Source organism: Athene cunicularia (genome assembly GCF_003259725.1).
Source record: "Athene cunicularia isolate RWA chromosome 1 unlocalized genomic scaffold, athCun1 chr1_part1, whole genome shotgun sequence".
In the NCBI taxonomy this organism is placed as follows: domain Eukaryota; kingdom Metazoa; phylum Chordata; class Aves; order Strigiformes; family Strigidae; genus Athene; species Athene cunicularia.
In genome coordinates this window covers 45284450-45306706 of record NW_020799091.1, presented here as the reverse complement: position 1 = coordinate 45306706, position 22257 = coordinate 45284450, and the positions used below count along the sequence as shown (strand labels likewise).

At 39.2% G+C, this 22257-nt stretch overlaps 1 protein-coding gene across 1 annotated transcript; it reads left to right on the top strand.

Moving 5' to 3' along the window:
- The first annotated feature begins 6 nt into the window (after positions 1–6).
- Positions 7–22039, top strand: RNF219 (ring finger protein 219). Its single transcript, XM_026856601.1, has 6 exons — positions 7–111; positions 4682–4817; positions 5769–5860; positions 7470–7718; positions 11064–11152; positions 19692–22039. Exons 1-6 carry the CDS (start codon positions 40–42, stop codon positions 21196–21198), a joined length of 2145 nt encoding a protein of 714 aa, XP_026712402.1. The 5' UTR covers positions 7–39; the 3' UTR covers positions 21199–22039.
- The last annotated feature ends 218 nt before the right edge of the window (positions 22040–22257 follow it).

Below are 22257 nucleotides of genomic sequence, written 5' to 3'. Positions count from 1 at the left end.
GGGATTCCTCTGCTGGCGGAGCCGGGCCGGGCTGCCGCGATGGCGCAGCACGGGCCGAGCGTCACGCTGTCCCTCACGCTGCCCATCACCTGCCACATCTGCCTGGGGAAGGTAACGGCGCCGCCGCTGCCCTTCCGCCCCTGCCTAGGGGCTGCCCGGTGGTGGGGACCGGGGGAAGGGGGAGGCCCGGCCCGGCCCAGCCCGGCCGGCGGCTGCGCGGGAAGCCCCGCCGTGGCCCGCAGCCCTTAACCCACCGGGTTTATCTCTTCTCATGGGCTGCGGCTCCGCGCTGGGAAGAAAGTTGGGGTGTGGGGTCCCTTCCCCAAGGGCGGGGGGGGCATTCTCGGCTGCGGGCGAGGTTTGTTGCCGGCGTTGGGATGGGGGGAACCGTGCGGCCCTCCGGCGGGAACCTCCCGGAGGCTGTTGGAGGGGGCTGCGGGCCCCAGTCCCCGAGGTTGCCCCCGCACGAAAACATGGGTGTATGGCTCCCAGCGTGAAGGTTTTGAGGTTTGTTTTTTTCTTCCGGTATCGGTAGCGTAATCTGTTTTAAAATACTGGGTGAGTTTACGTTTGAGCGTGGTGCTGTGTCGTGGAGGACAAGTGAAACAAAGAGGGGGATGTATAACCAAGTGGATTTTAAAAGATTGCAGCAATCTGGAGAAAAAGTTTCCGTTTCCTCTTTCTGACCTTTTCTCAGTCCCTTTCACTTCTCCCTCGGGAAGCGGGAGGGCTCTTGCTAGTCTGTTCTTCTCTAAAAGCCCCAGAGCTAATTTCCTAGCTGTCACTAATTGCTTCTCAAATTCTTCGCTCATTCCCCAGTACTTTTTTGTTTTCTTGCTCCCCAAAACAAAACAAACTTCTTAAAGCACAACTCTAATTACAAGGGAAGAAATAGCCTACTCTGGCATTTACTGTCCAGTTTCTTTCTACCTCACGTGGCCTTTACTCTGAGACCTTTACTGCTGGAGCAGTAACAAAAGAATAGGTGCGCTTGATGTATTAAGGAGGTGTAGCTCTGATAGTGGAAGTAGACAGACATTTCCCTTTTCTCAACACTCTTTTTAACTCTGACAGAGAGTGATGATTTCAGCAGCCGTGTCTATTCATTTCTTGGCTTTTCTGTGGAAACTGAGCAAGACTTCCTGCCTGTGGTCCTGTTCCCTCTCCTATTTATCTGTTTAATGAAAATGGAGGAGTATAGAAATCTACTGTGTTTGTAATGCAGAATGGATACTCTTGAAAAGAGGAGAGTGAAACCAAACTGACAATGTATTTGCTATTTGAAACTGATCCTAGAGACTTTCTAAGCTGAACACTTGATAGATTTGTTAGGTATTCATTTGTATTTTGCTATAAAGCCACTGGGCTATTTCAAGTCACTGCTTTATACTTCCACTTCTTTTCTGGAGTTGGTCAGGAATTGATGTTCCAAGTTTGTACTGGAAGACATTTCCACACTCTTCTTGGTATCTTGCAGTGAGGTAATATATTAACGTTACATGAGTGAATTTATTGGTGATACATGGAATAAAGGTATTTGTATACTTTCCTTTTTTAGATGCGTGAAGCTGTTTAAATTTTGCCAGAGTTGACAGCTCCGGCTGTTCTTTTTTTTTTTTAAAATACATATCTCTAGCTTGGAATTTCATTGAAGAACTTAATCAGAAAATGCTCTTCTCAAGTGTAAGTTAAGGAAGAAAAAGTTACTTAGTTTAAATTAAGGGAAAAATCTTTCTGGAGGAGCTGAAAGTGTCATGGAGGGTTGACATATTCTGATACTTCTGTGGTTTGTAGCATAGGCTTCAAACTGAGTAGAAGGCCCACCCTACAATCAGAATGTACCTCTTGTCATCTCTGCAAAATTTGCAAAGGACTAACTGCAGAATAGAAACTGTTCACTGTGCATCATGACAAGGGGATAAAATGAGATATTGTTGACCCATATTGTTAATGTGAACAGTGTCGTAAATACATTGGCAAGATGTGCAAATAATCATTTATAATAAGAATTAATTGCCTGGATAAATTTCATGTTTGTTACTTGAATGTTCTTTTGACACAGATTGGGCTATCTTCTCACGTGTCTGTATTCCTAATTAGTGAGCAGATCAGAAGCCATCTGCATCAGGCTGTTAGGTTTACTCATCCTAGAATGACTGAAGCTCTCTCCTGTTTGTTTTGGTGTTGACAGTTTCTTTGGGTCAGGCACACAATTCTGTGCTTGTTGAAACCCCCTAGGACGTCTGGGGATTTGTTCACTGGGATCAGCGTGCCCGCTTTTCCATGCACCTGCTCCTCCGTTAATGCTGCTTGAAGGTCCAGAAGTGACTTCAAAGTGACATAGATGTTACAGGATTTGATTTTGATCTGTGTAGGAATCCCATCATGTATGGGGGGAAAATTTGGAAATTGCTCAAAATCAAGTTGATCAAGCCTTCTCAAGTAAGCTGTAGTCTTTCTAGACATTCTGGTCAATTAAGGAACTGGAACTGTGCTGTAATTTTAGTGACATGCTTTTTTAATAAAGAGGACGTCACGATCTCCCACCCCCTGGGCTTGTCACAGTCGGTGGCTCAGGGACTCGGTGAAGGGCAGCAGCATCCCCAGCCATTGTGTGACATTTCAGTAGCAGCTTCTGCTGTCATCACATGGATTGCTTTGTGTGGATCCTGAGCCAACAAAAGTACAAACCTCAGCCCTGAAATGGAACTTGTAAAGGTGTGTAAATCAGAAGCACTGTACCCTGGAGGGTAATAAATGTGACTTAGTATTTTGCTAGAGATAGGGAGTAATCATTCACTTGCAAGAAGCGCACTTCCATGTCAGGTTTGGGGTAGCTGAGGGTCTCTTGCTCCCCAGAGGGTAGACCTACACCCCTGAAATGTTTTTTACTGTTTGGATTTTATGTTGTTCTGCTCTGTATCTATCCTGCCATCAGGATAACTATTCTCAGGCTACTTCTGAATAAGGAAGAAGTACAACTAGAGAAAAAGTTGTTTGTTTTTTTCTACTAGCTACTGGTGGGAAAACCAGAGAAAGCTCTTTTTCTGGTAATAGAAAGCAGGAAATAACAAGATTTTTTTTTTTTCTTAATAATTGAAATTGTAATATTTAAACATTTCCAAAGCATTGGATGCTAATGCTTGCATTAATTGCAAGAAAGCCTCCTTAATTAGAGGTGAAAGTGTGCAGACACTTGGAGAAATCACTTAGTCTCTATCTGTTCACACCTTCAGTAACTTGAGTTTCTGTTTGTGTATAGATAAATCCTTCAGTTTCCAGGACTGTTGAATTGGAGGTTTTAAAAATGTTGTGAATCATGTAATGTGACAGAGGAATAGATAGTAAATTGGAGAAGAAGCTGACAGATCTGGGCCTTAATTCAGATCCATGTGCATTTCAGTGGTAAAACACTTGGGTTTTAGCTTGTGCAACACTGATTGTACGGCTATGATTTAATCTGTTCTTTTAATCTTGATCTAACCTGTTTTTTGAAGTGGTTATTGGCTGTCCTTTCCAGTTGCTTGCTTCTCCCTGCCAACATTTAATTTTTCATTTTTGGTTTGATACTAATAGAATGAAAGAGAAAGATCTTGGGGATGATGAGGACTTCTTTTAAAGTTGAAAGGATTCTCTTGAACTTGGGTTTTAAGTGCAACACAGTAGAAACTAACTTCTGTGTCTCAAAACATGTTTCTTGGGCAAAGGCAGGGGTGGAGGAAAAACAAATAATTGTTTCTAAGACCCCTAACGCAAATAATAATGTCAAGTCTTAAGAGATTTGAGAATGTGTATTACAGTAAGCTGTAACAGAAGTTCCGGTAAGACAGATATAGGAGAAAGTCTTTTTCTTCCGTATTGTATCGGGTCCTTCTATACACACTTAATACCAAACAGGGTTTACAGTTAAATGACAGGAGAGAATAATGCATTGTCATTAATATTTTCTAAAAGTTTGTTTACCCTGTTGTTTCAGTAGGAAAGGGAAAGCTTCTTGAAAGGATCTGTGTCTGATTGGAATATATAATCCTTCAGTTATCTACCCCATTCTTGGGTAATGACTTATTTAGTAGCAATGCATATCTAGCAGGAGGCTTGAATTAGTGATTGTTGGTTCATGTTTCTGCTCTGTGGTTTTGGCCCTTATCCTTTTTAAAGCTGATTTCCATGAAGCTGGTTACATGCAGGCTAGAGTTAATCTCTAACGTTATCCGTTTCAGTGACAGCTCTTCCAAGGCAAGGTGTTGGTTGTTGTCGGGAGCAATCCCTCATTCCATCACTTTTGAAAACCAGTCAGTGCATGTCTTTTTGGTCTCCTTCTACCTAGGGAGGTGAATGCATTTCACTGGAGTGGTTGGCTGCAGTTAGTGGAGGTTGTGGGGTGAAGGAAGGGTGCCTGCCACACTGTATTAATGAGCTCTTAGAATCAAGGACCTTAGTTTTGTAAAAATGTTTATAGCTTTGGTGCCTTCAATAATAGGGAAGTTTGGTGGTGTGAGTTACGAGGTCATTCCTGGCTAGCCCTGTGAAACACCACGTTTTTCATGCAAGACCAGACTTGCACTGGAAGATGGAGTAGTGTAGTTTAGTATTCTGTTACCTGAAAGAGTTTTAAAGTATTCATATTGTCTTTCTGTTTGCTTTCTTTCCTTATTTTTTTTTCCTTCCTTAATATTAAAAGGTCCGTCACCCGGTCATCTGTGTCAACAATCATGTCTTCTGTTCCATTTGTATTGAAGTGTGGCTGAAGAACAATAATCAATGTCCAGCTTGCAGGATTCCCATCACACCTGAAAATCCTTGCAAGGAAATTATAGGTAAGGACAGCTTTAGGCTTTGAAATAACTTTATGTTATTTACTGCTGGAGGAGATTCTTTTGAGTCAAAAAATGTCTGGATTTTTTTTTCTCTTTTGTGTTTTTTACCAGTGTCTAAGGAATATCTGACTTTAAATCTTTCTAGAAGCATATTTAATAGCTACAAGGTAAAAATTCCAAAGATGATATGTATATTAATGGCTAGATTATTTAAAGTCAGCAAGTAGGCCCTGGCTCTAGTAGTTGTTTTTTAAATCTTGGTTGGACAGTGCCTGAAAAAAATGCGTCTCACTTGATGTACTTGACCTATGCATTGCAACCTGTTGATAGTAGCATTTAGCTGAGAAACAGTGTTCTTAAATCCAAAATTTTGAATGAGTATGTGGTCTTTTTTCTTTTTGTTGTTCACTATTTCCTCACTTTTGCTCTATTTTTAAGAAGATGTCTATTAGCACAGAAATAAGACAAAGCTACAACATATGAATGAGGATCTGAACTTCCCCAGAGCTAGGAAATACTGCGATCTTTATTTGACATAAAGTGTCATCTCTGCTGTTTGGTTCTGAGAGAACAATACATCGAACAATCTCTCTTTAGAAACTTACAGTGTCTTGTACCAGTTAAATGTACGTTTGATTTCCCTCCCCCCAGCTCTGTTTTAATAGTACGGTCTTAAGATAGGATTCTGTCAAGGCAAATACAAAGTTGAAAAATTCAAAAGTGTCTTCCTACTATGAGGCAGGATTTTGACTTCTGAACATCACTAATAGACACTCTTGTTTAACCTGTTCTGAAAGTGAAAGGACTTTAAATCTCCCATGGTAGTACATTGGTCCACTATTAGCTGTATTTGTAGTTAATATGAAAAGCGCTATAAGGTGAATTAGTAGTATTGAATTGACTGAAAAAGAAACAAAATATTAGTGTTTCTTTCATCCTGTGCTGCTTTAGGAGGAACGAGTGAGAGTGATCCTATATTTAGTCCGACAGTCAGAAAACACCTACGTAAAACAAGGCTTGAATTGCTCCACAAAGAATATGAGGTAAGGACAGGGTGGGGGGGTTGACTTTCCAGATGAACTGCAACTGTTATATTACTGCAAACAACTGGTCCTTTTGCTTTGAGTCCAGTTGTTTTTATTTTGAGTAAAGGTTTATACTGGATCTGCATGAAATTCAGCTGCATTAAAATCCCACCTTCTGACAAAGGTTGCGAGAGAATTTGCTGATGCTTGAAGTGATCCTGCTGAAGTCACTGTGATATTCTTTTTATGCTACAGGTAGCCAAATACAGCCAATTCTATAGTTTTTTGGGAATTCTTTATGCATATTGAGTGATGAGGGCTTTTTGTTTTGTCTTCAATGCAAATGCAAACATTTTCTGAAGTAATTCCCTGTTGGTCAGGGAGACTGAATTCCTTCTTAAAGGATATTGCCCACTGTAACCTTCTGGCATAGGTTAATTTTTGTAATTGTTGCTTTGTAGTTTTCTGAAAGTGAGTAAATGCTTGGAATTTTATCTCCACTCTTCTGCTGGAAAAATATGTTCTCTTAGGAAAAGGTGTAAATAAGGAATAGGTTTAGTTTATTTTTTCAGCTGTTGTTTCCTTAGTAGCAGCAGTGTGAAGACATGGCATATTTTGCAAGGAAGCCTATCTAAGGGAGGAGAATGAGAGAAAGGAAACGGACACTATATATCCTTACCACTGGGGAAGTAAGGTCTGTCTTTTACGACAAGCTTGCCTGTAGCCCAGCATCTTTCATCCTCTATGAAAGAAGGAGTCAGGAAAAGGAGGTTTCCTGCCTTTCTATTGAATGAACTCCAAAATCACACAGCTAGGCATAGGATAACATAAATCTCTTAAAAAAATAAATAAATTTAAGCAGTTGTTCTCATGCTGGTGGAAAAGAAAAGCACCTGATCATTAAAATATGCCTTGGATTTCTGTAAATGCCGTGCGTAGCTTCCTTTAGTAATCTGACCTTGAGCAACTCAAGTATTTAGGTTGGTGAACAGTGCAGAAGACATGTTTTCCGGATAAATTATTTCTTTTTTTTCCTTTAATGACAGGCTTTTGAAGGTTTTTGCTTCTCTGTGGCTTCAGACCTATACAGCTAAGAGCTTTGTTCTTTGTATTTTGAGAGTCTTTCCTAAGATCTTGCTACTTTCATGTGGCTGCAACAGCTTCTTCCAGGCAGTGTTCTGTCCATTTTGAATCTTGAGACTTTCAGCATTTGAACATGTGATGTTTCAGAATGATGAGAGAAACATTCTCAAATAACAGCAAATGAGTCAGCAGAGGACGACCTTAAGAACCTCTTGATACAGGAAATCCTCCCACAGAGTGCCCTAATAATAGATTCATGCTGCTGAATGCTTTGAAGCTTTTGGTCTGCCCGCCAGTTTGTTCAGGGTCCTTTATGTAGTTAAGGGATTCCCTTCACTAAAACCTTCACTATGCTTGAGTGTGCAGGTTGATTAAAATCCTGCCTAGAGCACAATACATAAGCATACTTAGATATATGTGTAAGTGAAGGCATGCGTCTGGGCTTGCCAGAACCCATGTTTCTAAAGTGCCGTGGGAACTTGCCAGTATTATTTAATTAATCACATGCATTATTTTAATTCTTGTGAATTTTTGACACCTTTAGGATGAAATAGAATCCCTGCAAAAAGAAGTGGAAGATCTGAGAGGTAAAAATCTCAGTTTACAGACACAGCTGAAATCTCTTCTGGATCCTACAGCATCAGCTTTTTCTTGCCAAAATGAGGAAACTAGCCAGTCAGCAAATGAAGTGAGTACCAGTGGCCCAGAAACCCCAGAGGAATGGAGCAAAAAACTGAAAGCTGCCAATGATATATATGAAAAAGTCATGGATAATGTGGAAAAGCTAAAGGAGGTAATAAATTTTCTTCAGCTATCTTTGGAGTGTAACTGTTTCGTGTTAGTTAAACAGGAGTGAGAGCTAGCATGACCTCTGAGTACTTCATAGATCCAGAAGAAAGAGGAAAAAATTGGATTCCACTGACTCTTGGGTGTATCATAGTATTTCCATATAGCCTTTACAAGTGTCAGATGTTATTGCTTGTTCTAGTGAGTCTTGTATGTGACTCTTCTTCAACTCCTCTGTCACTCTATGACTGTGTAATTGGATTATAGTAGCACTTGTCACCAGTATTGATGACCAGATTTTTCAGGCTTGCAATAATCTATATAATATATCTATTTTACAACAGTCTGTGGCCAAACATGGTACAATTGGCTGAGGCAGATTTTGCACTATTGCCCTCCTTGCTAGCCGATATTTTTGGTGCAATTTGCTGAGACAGAGTAACTTGACCCTTTGACCGAAAATAGACAAGCTTCAGCATTTTATGACCAGATCCTTTACTGGAAACCTGCAGCTTTTTTTATACATCTTGAACGTAATATCAAAGAAAAACTGACACTGCAGAAGAAGGGATGCAGGAGATAGTCATGTGAAAAGATATTTAAGTAAAAATTGCCTGCACAATTGTGGGCACAAGAAGGATCACCTCAAACACTGAAGAAGAGTGAAATTTCAAGATTAATTTGAAAGGCAAGGTGGAAAGAACTGGACTTGCATTTATTCAAAATGCTGCCTTTATTTCTTCTATTAACAATCCTGGATTGCCTCCTGCAAAACCAAAGTGTTACATGTTTAGAACATTTTTGTTGTTACTAAGCATTAATAGCATTTACGCTTCTCCTGTGCTACAGAATCAGAGGCCTGCATTATACTGTTCTGCCATTCTGTTGTTAATGGGACAGTTCTAGATTTGCCTCTTTGTAGTCTAAAGAAAATTCTGCCCCTGATTGGACTGTGTGATAAACAGTAAAAGGAATAAATTGAGTTTCCAAAATTAGCTTTTTCAGCAGCTTAGCTAGACTCAGACCTCAACTTTACAGGCTGAGATGCATCTTCTGCCCTCCTAAGAGGGTCTCAAGAGCTTCAGTCACTTGTAGTTGGCAAAAGGGGGTTTGCAGCAAGGCGTTCTTGTCTGCCTAATGTTTTATTCCCCACCCCTCCCACAAAGTTAAATTGTACTGTCTCTTCTTTGTGTGTGTGTGTGGTGCCTAAGGTTTTTAACTTTTTTCTTAGCTAAGTAAAAAGAATATAGAAGGGACTGACAGAGGGGGGTGTTTGGGACTTTTTCAGTATAACTTAAATTTAGCAAGGAAAGTCTTCTAAGTTTATGGAGTCTCTGAATTTGGTTAAGGATTAGATACAAATAAAGGTTTAGATGGTTTTTAAGGACCAGGTCTTAAACTGTGATCATAGAATCATTTAGGTTGGAAGAGACCTTTGAGATCATTTAGTCCAACACTCTCTTCCCATCTGTTCCCTGTTCAGCATCTGCTCAATTCCAGAAGTACCCAAAGTCACTTGACTCTTCTTTAGACCTTATTTCACTTCTGAGTGTTCACTGACCAACCCCAGTCTGAGCAGCAAGACCTCTTTCCCACCTACACTCAATCTGGAACCAGAAGCCTTCTTATCCCCTAAAGTGTCTGACTCACAAGCTTCAATGGCCCATCATTTCCCATTGAGACAGAGTCCCTCTGAAACTGTGGTTGCCAATCACTTTTCTTTTTTAAAACCAGACTGAGTCAGGAAATAGCAGCCACCTTTATCACTTAATGTCCTAGCGAAGAGACTCCCAAAGTAGGCTTTATTTCTTTGAGTGGAGTTAGAACAAGTATGGAAGTGGTGATACAAACCCAGTAGTAGAAATGCTAGACACAGTACGCTCATTAATAATGCAGTTGTATGAACTCATTAATCTAGACATTGTGCTGCAAGTGAGGATCCCTTGCAGATTACTGTCTGGGAGGGTAGAGCACTCTGGAAGAAGAACACCAAAGAGATTCAGTCCTGCCTTGCCATGTGCCAGGTGGATGCCCAGCCTACAAACTCTACACAATTCATGCAGTTTCCTGTTTGGTTGGTTGTGTGTCTGAAGGAATGGTGTGTCTTTCTCTCTTGAAAGGTCTTGGCCACAGTGTCAGATGGTTTGATGCTCATTTGGAAGTGAGGTGTCCTGGATCTTGTTCATTGCTTTCAGGATATTTTTTTTGCTTTTCTTTTTTAAATACCAAATAGTTGACACTTAGGTATCCAAGCCCTGGGCTCACCCTTCCCATTCATTCGTCACCATAAGTCTCTACTCTACTGCCCCTAGAAATACTGTGGTGTTGGCTGGAAAGGGCAGGGGAACTATGTGTTTATTTCTTTCTGCTCCATTCCCCCTACTTTCCACAGTCTTAGCCTCACCTGGAGAGGATGCTGGGAATATTTGTATAAGCATTTAAGAGTTCTCTGCCTCTCTTCTTGCACTTGCACTTGATGCTTCTGGAAAAGTTCATTTTAATCCTGAGCCCAGTTGCATAGCTCCTTCTTCAGATCTAACTCTAGATCATACTTTTATTACAACGTGGAAGTGTCATCTAATTGAGGCTATGAATTACGAGTCTTGGGCTGGTGGTGCTGTTTTCAGCATACGGAGACTGAGCGGACTGTGAAGTACGAGGATTATTTTCTGCTTGTTAGGATAGTGGCATTCATTGTTCTGAAACACAGCAACAGGAAAACTTCTCTTTATATGAAGTATCTTGTTAACAAGGGTGTCTGCTGAACTGAGAAGGAGGAATTGACCTCAATTCAAGGAGTAAGAAGTGTTGTGAGTCAGGAGCCTTAATCACAATGTCCTGGAAGAAAGTGAAGAAAGACTGCAAATAGCTTGTCGTAATGGATTTACATCCACAGGATAACTATGCTTTAAAAACAAGCCAAAAAAACAAAGTAATGCTCCTCTAATTTGGAATGGAGGAAACTGTTCAACATAAGTTTTGCTGATACCTGCACATTGTAATGTTAATGTACTTAACATATTTAGTCATGTGGAAAAAAAAAAAACATGGAATTGCCATTAGTACATCTCCTTAATGATTTTCTGTGCTAACTAACATAGCTGTGTTTATTTCCCTAGATAGGACACTTGCAATGTATTTTGGGAATATAAATAAAAAATGTCTGTTCGCTATTCAGTTTTGCAAGCCATTTCCCATGGTGATTTTTAAGTGGTGTCCTGTCTGAAGGCTGCTTCCTGCCTTCACATTTCTCGTTCTGTATCTTTAAAAAGGAGAAACAGGTTGTCCTATAAATATTAGAAGTAATTTCTGTTTTACTGTATACTTATTTTTTTCCTTTTCTTTTCCTTAGGCTAATAAGAAACTGAGCATGGAAAACAATAGCCTTTTAAGAGAGAATTTGCGACTAAAAGCTGAAGTTGATAGTAGATCACCCCAAAAGTATGTGAATATTTTAAAAGCTATCATATTTTATTTATAGCCTATTTAACTGTTGTAGGACTTTAACCTAAAACTGGTGGTGTACATGCTATTGCATATGTGTCTCCAGGTGGACTTTGGAATTTTTTTCCTCATAGACTTGTGTGACAAATGCAACTTACAGAATAGCAGCCTGTCTATAGTGAAGAAATATGACATGACTACAAGTGCTATTCCTTGTATTATCTGGCCAGTGTTGAAGGACTGGATTTATTAGTTAAATTCTAGTTAACTTACTTTTGATTTTGGCAAATTTCTAACTCTGGTATATGGTCAAAGGTCTGTGACTGAATGCGGATGTTGTGGTTGGTTTGTATTCTGTTTTGTTTTGTTCTTCCTTATACTGCCTTCAGGATTTGTTCTGTGGACTTTAGGCTCTCTATTCAAGGAAAGTCCTTGATAGCTTTGTGTCTGGGCAAGATATGTAGAATCGGGCTTCAGCAGTGTAAGAACATCATTCCCAGAACTGACACCTGTGTTGAATACTTTGTCTTAAACAGTTAAAGCACCAGTGACAATGACCTCAAAAATCGGAAACTTTGCTATACTGGTTACAGCTGTGTACTAAGGTACCTCTCCTTGGAAGCACTTTGTAAAGCAACATGTTCATATTTTTAAAGTTGTGTTACTTCCTCTCATTGGTTTTCTACCTTTTTTCTCTCATTGGTTTAGAACTTAAAAAGCTAGGAGCAGCATTGACCAAAGGTTTATAGGGTCCTTTTGAGGAAGAGGATTTGGGGTCACCTCTGTTATGTGAGAGCCCTCTGGATTTTTGTTCTCATTCACAACTCACTTGCTGGAAGATGAAATTCATCCTTATAGAGAGCTTGCTTGCCAGTCCTTGTCATTCAAGACCACCGAAAAGAAGATGTGTGATACTTGTGCTGTGCTGTTAAACGCATAAAAGTACATTCTGCCCCAAAGCCCTCTAATAAGGGAGACAGAGCCCTGTGTAAGGTCTTGGCAGTGGAGACGGCTTTAATGGGACAAAATATCTTTTCCCATAATATTTGAGAGTGAGTTAGCAAGGATGGCAAACTTGAAAAGTAAATAGATGTAACTAAATAAATCCTAGAAAAGAAGAGCCAGATCATCTAACTTGATTTTTACTTTACTGATGTCAGGTAAACTCCCCAGTGGAGAGAATTTCTGTTTCTTCTAACTTGTGCAGGCTGTTGCTCAGAGAAATTAGATACCACAGGGGTAGGGGTGTGTGAAGAACTAGTCTTTGTTGCAAGCTGATTATTTTCCCATCTTTTACCAAGACTGAGTTTTTCCAATTCTTCTATATAAGTGTGACTTAGTCAGAAGTTTACTTCTTCTTTTTACTTGGTTTTGCTGTACTCTCAGGGCTCTCCAGTGTCTATGATTTTCTGAAGCAATAGTGCTTAAAACTGCATACTAGATTTCAAATGAATCCTCAGTAGCACTAGGTAAAGCAGAAAAACTGTCATGTATCTTGCTACAACATCTTATAGTGATACTCTGCAATATCAATATAAGCTATCTTATATTGATATCCTGCAGTCCTTTTTGTTGCTTTCTTTTATCTGGCGCTTCTGGTGTAAATGGCCAGTACCAGTCCTGCTAAACAGCTACATAGAAAGTTATGTTCCTGCCTCATTCTGCATTTGTGCTGTGGATGTCCCCTTTCAAAATGTGTGACTTCACCCATTTATTTGCTTTCTTCAAACTCAGATGCACCTGTCAAACTTAAAACAATTCTTTTGAATTCCAGTTACATCCTTCAGCTGTTAGGAAATTTTTCCCATCTTAGCATTGTTAGCAGATTTTATAAATTAACTTTCACCCCTGTAATCATTAGTGTGGTCAATATTTAGACCAGACCTAACAACAATACATTTTAAAAATGTTCTTCCAGTTCTGATGTCAAACTTCGATAATATCTAAAACATCTTTCAACCAGGCTTCACACACTGAACAGGGGTTGCAGTAACTGTTTTCTTACCTTGCTTATGAAATCAGAATTGAAGGCATAAGCATCAGATCTCAACGGTATCGCTATAATGAAACTTTCCAGGGCAGGTACACTGATTTGCCAGTACAGTTATTTCAGTGTACTTTATCCAGAATTGTTCAGAAGGTAATTTTTGGAAAATGTTTCTGAATGGCTTTCTAGTACGATTGAAAATAGCTGCCAGATTGGATCTTTGAAATTGTTTCATTTGCCATGTATTTCTTGGCTTCAGATTGTCAGGTATGGATTCATGCTTAAAAAACTGTCTAGGTAACTAAAACTTGTATCAAATTATTTTTGAAAGGATTTGTCAGTATTCAGTCCCCTTATCTCAAATGTAGTTAATTTTGTACATGATGACATTGGGTCTAAATATCAAAGCCTAAATTATTTTAGTAAGCTTTGCTTTATAGCAAAGTAAACACTGACAGGTGAATGATCCCTTTGTAACACAGACTCTACCTCTGACATCACAGGAAAAATATTAACCTCCTTCAGTGGTGAATAAAAAACTCCTTTTGTCATAGTCTTGAGTTGTTTGTTTGTGTCCATTAAAACCTGCTGAAAAATGTCATGTATGTCAATAAAATTGATATTGCAGCCATGTCAGGGATTTTTACACAATTTTTTAATTGATGCTGCAGATTGATTAGATTTTTTTTTTCCTGAAACGTTTTTGGAAGTAGACCTTCACCAGAATACCACACCACCATATAGTTGGAACATAGGTTTGAAAAGCAAGTAGGGATAAGTTTCTTGCTCTGATTCTTAACAAAGACCTTTGTTAGTCTCCCAGTTCACAGGCAAATCAGACTGATTTTTGGTAGTTGTTGCTTGCTCCTTCTTTGTTCTTTGTTTTGAAGAATTTTCAGTGACTTCCATTTTCCTGATACAGAACAGGAAAACTTCTAAAACTTAAGTTTTGCAGGATGATAAAGCCCTATTACTTCCAGCTCTACTTAAAATAGAAAACTGTTATGTCTATTGGCAAGGCACAATGGATCTAAAAGCATTTTTGGCAAAAGATGTTTGCTTTTTACCTGAAGGAAAATAACTAGCAAGTCCATCTACTCCAGGGTATAGTGTATTTTATGAATGGTTAGATTCAAATTAGCTTGAACCAGACTTGTAGGCTTCCTAGGAGTCTTTTCCCTAAATATTTAATTTCTTCTGCCAGTTAAAATCCCAGTCTGAAAAACTATCTGTAACATGCAGAAAATTGTTACATTATCTCTTTTTCTCTGTTTTATGAGTTGTTTTATTGTCACTGTTTAGGTTTTGTGTTTTTTTTTTTTCTCCAGTTCTACTGTTTATCTTGTCTAGATTTGTGAATTCAGGTACCTGCACATCTAAATCTAAGGCTGTTGACTTTTTAGGTCATTCTGCACAAGACAGAATTTTTGTCTAACTCAAATATTTCAGCTCATGACAGACTATTTAATTCAGTCTGTGTTTCACTGAGCCTACAAATAGGCTTCTAGTAACCTGTGTCCAGGGTGCAGAAGGGTAAGAACGCTGCTATCTTCCTTGATAGAAAATGGAGTTTCTTTCTCAGCTCCCTGCAATCTTGCTGTCCCCAAAGGAGTTGTCATCTTCAGAAACCAGTTGCCATGTGGCCTTAAAAGTAGATAGGAAAAAATGCTATTTAGTAGCCTTCAAAACAGCTTTCAGTTGAGTCATAGCACTAAATCCTGAGGAAGTACCCAGTTCAAGCATAAGGATCTAAACTTTAAGCAAAATGGTTAAGGACATTGTGATCTCACTGCTTGATTTTGTGGGTTTTTTTTGTAGTAATTCTGAAGTAATCCTTTCTGGCTTATGCTATTCACTGACATCAGATATAATCTGTCTTTCTTACATGGAAGACCAGTGTTGCTTCACTGAAAGGTAGTAAAATGCTTGGAGAGGCTTTGCACCATTTGATTGACCTCACCCAATTCCGTAAGTGAAAGGAAAAGCTCTTTTCAAAGAATGTACCTTGGCTGTTCTTCTGTTCAAATCCTGCTGCTCTACAGTCATCCAACAAACAGTAAAGCGCTTACACTTACTCATGTAATGTGAAGAAAGTGGATTTCCCTAATGCTTAGGAGAGTTTTCATAAGGAAGGCCATGTGTCTTCAGATTGGTTTGTACTGTCTGAACTGTGTGATGGAGAGGACTTACTGCCCAGTATTTGCTTATGTTGAAAATAACTTGTTCTTTTACAAGCTTAGTAAATGAGCTCCTTCTTCCCATCTAACTGCAGTACCCAAGTGAAATATGTGTATCTAAATGATGGGACTGGGTTTGTTTGTGCACACTGGCATTGCCCTGTCGTTGAACTGTGACAAGCCCTGACTACAGTGTCATTTCCTACTTCTCACCCTTTGTTTGCTTTGGAGGATGGATCATGCTCATCTATCTGAGCTGCAGGGCAGTTCCCAGTCTGGGACATCAGGTGATTAGAACTGGAGAATCATCTTCCATGGCATCCTTGCTGCCCTAGTCTTCTGTAAATGGTTATACAGGAAGATTATTTGCTGCAGCTGCTTACTATCCACAAAGAGAAATGTTTGTATGAGTTTGTGTGGTTTTAAACTGAGTTGATAAGAGTTAAGGGCTCAACTAGATAGATCTGCTACAGTCAGTGGTCACTGATGTGTGAAAAGAAAATCCTAAAGCTGCATTTGCAAAACTGATAGATAAGAGAAGAAACAACTGATTTTTTTTTTCTTTTGTAGGTGAGAGACTATTAAACTTCCCAAACAGTTTCTAAATGGACATCTTCAGTACTCAGATATAACTGAGGGAGCAGTGGTGGAATAATGTGAAAGAGGGTTACTCAAACATAGCTATAATATTAGTCTTCTTGCTCACTCTAGGTGAGAGCTGACTACAACTTTCTGATTGTTGTCAAGTTATAATCATTCTGGGACTAGAAGAAGGACTCTGAGGAAAGTTCCTGAAATACAGGGTTCAAGTGCTCATCTAGACATCCAGTGCCACCTCAGACACTGTAACATATCCAGTACACCAACCTGGTGCTGGCAGCTGTGATACAGGACCTATGGGACATGTGTATCCTTCCAGAGTGATAGCTGGAGTAATGTAAAAGACCTTAGGCCATCTAAAATGTCACTAGATGTCTGTGCTGAAGGATCCAAATCCCACCTGAAATGTCTTTCTGTACAAGTGACCACTAGTTTCTCTGGGCTTTCAGTTTTCTTAAAAGGAATGTACTTGGAACAAATGCAGCAAGGTACAAACTCATTAAGTGATACAACTAGAGAACAGGGCCCTAGAGAACAGGACAAATACTTTGTCCATACATAAGGATATGAAAAGAGCTCTTTACCACATGTATGACAAATACCTTAACTTCTATTGAAGAACAGATCAGCTTGTTACCAAGTGTGAAATTGTTCAAATACTTCAGGAAGAATGATTTATCTAAAGTGTCAGGCCAAACTTTTAATTTATTTTCATGTAACTGTACAGCATTCTATTATTATTATTATTATTATTTATTATTACTGTTATTATTATTATTATTATTATGATCAGACCATAACTTTGTGGCTATGGCACAGCTCACTAAATCTGAAGGCAAGAGGAGGAAATCTCTTAGGAGAGCGGTTTGGGGAAATGAGGAGGGTTCTGGCTTCTTTAACAAAAATATGCATGTCTTAAACTGTTTGCTGACCTGCCAGATCAGTCACTAAGACACCTACGTCATGCTCTGGTCTGGAGTAATTGTTTTAAATATGTGCATTTTAATATGGCTGTCTTAAAAATCCGTGTCCTTGAAAATTTGGGAAATAAATATATGCAAGTCTCAAAGCAGGAACAGAAAGCAACTGCTGTTCTGGTGCTTAACTGCAGAGGTAACTGTTTGTAGGCAGCATGTCACATGCTCCATTTCTGAAAACCAAAATTCCCAAGCACATCCCTCCACAACAATTAACATATTAGTGATGCTATTTTACTTTGAACAACATACTGTATTTTTTTTTTAACCTGAGGACACTTGTTATAAAACTTGCACTTGAGAATACAGTGCTTCTTCCTCAGAAGCAAATCTCAGGCTGTCACTAATGCCTCTTGCATTAAATAAACATATTACACCACTCTTCCATTAAAAAGGAATTGCCAGGTATGCATATAAATGTAAACATGTTTAATTTTTATGCCAAAGTGTCTGTTACAGCAGACCCCAGAAAATCTTGCTTATTTTACATAAGCATTTTTCCCCATCTTTCACTTGGCTATTAAGCTAAATTTTTAAAAAATCATTTTTATATCCTTTATTAAGCAGAATAGGGTTTTCTCCTGTGTGAGCAGGTCTGTTAGAGAAAGGCAAAATAAATATGTTTGGATCACTGTGGGAAGCAGAAAGGGTCTTGTTTGGGCCCTGCTATGCTAGAGTGGCTCCTTCAGTATTTTAAACCAAAATCTGAATTCCTTATACTGAAGGAGGGAATAAGCCAAAATGTGTTGTATATGAGGATGCTTATTTCATTGTAACCCCCTTCACCTGAAAATATAATTGAAACATTCCTGGGCTGCCTGTGCTTCTGCTTTTATGTAAGTTTCATAGGGGAGAGGGAGAAAGTCTTGTGCACCTTTTCTCCCATTTCCCTCTTGCATGCAACCAGAAATGGAGAAACTGCTATAATCAATTGAAAAATCTTGTTACCTATAGAGTAAGCAAATGAAAAATGTTCTCTTCATTTTTGTAAAGACAGAGGTAATTGGGTGGAGATAATGCAGAGGTGGTAAGTTCTTACCTTGATAGAGTTCCAATCCAGCCACTGTGTTTTTCCCTGTGTAGGGGAAAAAAATCTTACTAAATGAACATTCCTATTTTAAATATAAAATTACTACCTTGTCATTTCTTGTCTACAAAACAGTGAGTGGCACATACCAACATGGCGTGGAGCTTCGGTTGATCTGATTTAAAAAGCAGTCACCTAGCAGTTCTGTGAAAGAACCAGCTTAGACCCACCACTGAACCATCTACACCAAATTCTTCAAAGTCCTTTAAATATGCAGTAGCAGTGGAACAGTGAAATACATCAGTAGATCTGGTCACTCATGCCAGATTTGTCTGGGGCTTGTGATACCCCTTATTCCTTTCCCTGACCACCCACTTAACTGTATTGTCATTGTCAGCATAGAGCAGTTTCCTACTGTTTTAGGTTCAGGAGTTGAATAAACAAAATACAGTTTGGTTCTTTGCTGGAAATGCATGTTTAGATTCATGGATATTTTGTCAGCATAGTCACGGGCCACAGATAGACCACCTTCAGACCTCACTAGTCTGAAGGTTGCAGGGAGGGGGGGAGCATTTTGCAGAGGGGTAAGGGGATGGAATGGGGAAAATGGAGTGTGAATTCCCTGTGACTCTGAAAGATGCTGAAGGAGGGACCGCCAGACAAAGAAACAGGATGGAAATTCCAGGCAGTGTTTTTGCTGGAAGAGTGAACATAAACTTGTGCTGTAACATGGAGCTGCAAGATGGAAAGCGGAGGTTAGTGTAAGCCCACATACAGAATTGTCATTTCTTTGTGATAGAAAACCTTACGTGTCAGGATTGTAGGCTGGCTGCAGGTCCTTCCCTCCTTCCTAATAATACCAGAACTTTAATTGTTTTTTCTTTCTGTAAATTGAAAGCCTCGAATGGAGCAGGGAATTCCCTGGTGCCCACCTGTCAGTGACAGGTTAGAATTAGTCAGGGCATATAGCTGAAACCTTCACCTGCCCTCTGGGGAAGGTCAGTCTTCAAAGCTGGTGGAGGATGGGGGAAAGGCAAGACCATATATTGGCAGTTGAAAATGTGCTTAAGCTGGAAGCCCCACGAACACACAACTTTCACAAACCACAAGTGGCAGGTTTTTTGTATTGGAGTCAAGGAAGAAATTAGATTGTTCAAGTTGTAAAGCTCAAAAAACCAAGTAACTCTAAAGTAAGTGGAAGTACCATCCATGCAGTGGCTGAGAAAAAGCTGTATATCTAACAGGAACGTAATTGAAATGGTCTGTGTAAGTATTTAAACCACCTCAAAGGACTATTGCAATTTCTGAATTTCATATTGGCATTTTATATTTGACAAGGTGACATTGTGTAAGAAATGTATTGTAAAACACTGCTGTACTGTATGAAAATGATTGAATGTAAATATTTCAAGATGTGGACCACTGTTCAAATGTTATCATAAATCTTTGCCATTGTTTTAGGGGATAATTCTTCATGCATATTTGAGTTGAATTGATAGAACCAGCCCCTGGAAGGGTAATCTGCTTGTTATTGCCTTACTACCACTAATAGTTTAATTTTGGCTTTTCAGGTATTCACGTCCACCTGTACATTATATATGATGATTATTTTTTTTCATAACTAGCAGAGAAAAGTTCTGACTTTTGATTTCAAATTAACAAGAGTGTTTAATAGCTTTGTTCTTTCTTGAAATTAGCTTGCAAAGCACCACAAGAATGGCTTTTTCCAGCTTAATTTCTTTTTTTTGGTCTTTTTTATTTCTTGCAGGTTTGGTAGGTTTACAGTAGCTGCACTTCAGTCCAAAGTAGAACAAAGTGAACGTGAAATGAACCGTCTAAAAAAGGCACTGGAAAGAAGTGATAAATACATAGAAGAAATGGAGTGTCAGCTTTTACAGCTGAAAAATACAGGCGAAGGAACTCAGACAGTGAGTGCTCTTTGTGAGAGAGTGCTTTCCACAGATACGAAAGGAGCTGAGAGCAGTGAAGATACAACATGTTTGAAAACCCAAGCTGAGGAGAAAAAAGCTTTGACTACCAGTCAAAGTCCTGACAGTCTTGAACAGCTGACAAGTGGTGGAACTTCTTTAAGCTCTTCTAGTCAAGATGGTTCAAATGGTTCAAATTCCCAGTGTCCCCCAAAGAAAGAACTATTTCCAGGATGTCATGGGGTTCTCCTGGATGAAAATACTACAAATATGGATGGCTGCTTAGAAGAGCAGTGGAATAAAATTGAGGAATGTACCCCATATAAGGATGAAGAAGAACTTTATGATCTTCCACCACCATGCACTCCTTTTCTGTCTCTCAGTCGCCTTCAGTTGAACACTCCTGATGGAAAAGAAAATGCAAGGAAACCATCAACATTCCTGAGGAAGCTGAAATTTGAAGAGTTTTGTGACCCTTCAGATGACTGCAGCAAAGACTCTCCAGAACACAGCACAAGCAGTTGTAATAGTGGAAAGAAGCTCAACTGTTTTACTACAGGAAAATCAGGTTTTTGGGCGACCTGCCCTACAAACTTTGCTGAGAACTTAGATTTTGGTGAATCGGAGCAAAATGCAGTAGCTGGTCAGTCAGATGAGACAGCAGCAAAGTCCAGTGATAAAACAAGTTCTTGCTTACCTAAAAGGCTACATACTCTCTGCTCTTCCGAAATGAACCGCACAAGAACCTCCAGCGAGGCATCTATGGATGCTGCCTACCTCGATAAAATTTCCGAGCTGGACTCAATGATGTCTGAGTCAGACAACAGCAAGAGTCCATGCTATAATTTCAAGTCCTCCGATCTTGATAATTCTTCAAAGTCAACAGAGTGCTCTAAGCTCCTGAATGAAACTGAGAAGAAACTGGAAGAGATGAATGAGGAACAGAGTATGAAGTGTCGAGAGACAAGCGATCTAGCAGTTGACAGAACTGGCTGGAAACCTGCTATGTTTTCCATTCTCTCCCCATCTGAGCTAGATATGAATGACCATTTTCCACTGTTTACAGGCCAAAATGTAGCACCTAGTGATATCAAACCTCCAAACTGTTTATTTCAAAGAGACTTTTCCCAGAGTTTACTGTTCAGTAACTCACAAAGGTTGTTTGAGGAACAAAAGTTTGGTTCGTGTTTTTTAAAGATGTCATCTGACCTACACAATCAGCTTAATCCTCCTTGGGTGTCTTCCTTTATAGCTGAAAGGAAAAATAAAAATGTCAGTCAGTCGACCAAGAGGAAAATTCAAAGCAGCCTTTCCAGTGCTAGTCCGTCAAAAACCACCAAAAACTGACTCTGCTTGGAAATCAAACGTGACTCAGTCATCAACCTGCAAATGTTTAATATTTACAGGTGAACTTAATTTTTAATGACTTCCATGCAATCTGGTCCTGTCTTTTTCAACTATGTGAAAACTGAACATTCCCTTGCCCATTACAAGCTCTTTCCTAGGGAAGCACCATTCCAGATTCTTTTCTTTGGCTGGGCATTTTGTTTACTTGGGGATTTGGGGGTTTTGGATGTTCTTTTTAAGTTTTCAGGTTACATGATCTTCCAGTTGTGAGCACAGCTAATGACTCCCTTGAACAGGACAGTTTTAAGTGGTCTTTCAAATCAGTCATTTATGTAAGAATTTGTTTTAAAGGTTGTGTTTCCCATTCCTAAAGATTACATTTTGTGCATGGAAGGCAGCTACTGGCTGTATATCCTATGGATTCCTCAAATTGCTATAAATCAGTGTCAGTTTTGCCATAAAACTTGCCTCCCAGAGGAAATGTTGCTGCTTGGACTGTTTCATAGCACTGTACTAAAACTCTTGTTTTAAGTGGGTGTAAGCTAGCAGCCTCTTTCTTTTCAGGGTTATAGCACGTCACTTAGAAAACATCTCTTCTTTAACACTGCAAACATGGCTTGTATTTTTTAAAATTAAGCACAATTTTTAATTTAGTTCCCAAAAAGCATTGTTATTCTAAATGTGTTTAGTATGCCTGTGTAGACCATAAAAATGGGTTTGTATGCTAATGACTTGTTTACCTAATGTGCACTGAACATTTTACATTAATACTGTACCATTTTACATTAATACTGCATGCTTTTCTATGTGAATTGAATAAAACATGTTATAAGCACTGTAATCCTTGATGTTGCCTCAAATATTGAATTAGCAAAAAAAAGAATGGACAAACTCCCCCCCGCCCCCCAATTTGGAAAATAGATATTGTAAGTTTTGTAAAACATAAATGTGAGCTTATACACAAAAAAAAAAAAAAAAAAAAAAAAAAAAAAAAATCAAATCTCCTTTCCTCCTCCTTGTTAGACATATTACCGTTCCAGTGTCAGCATCGATACAGTT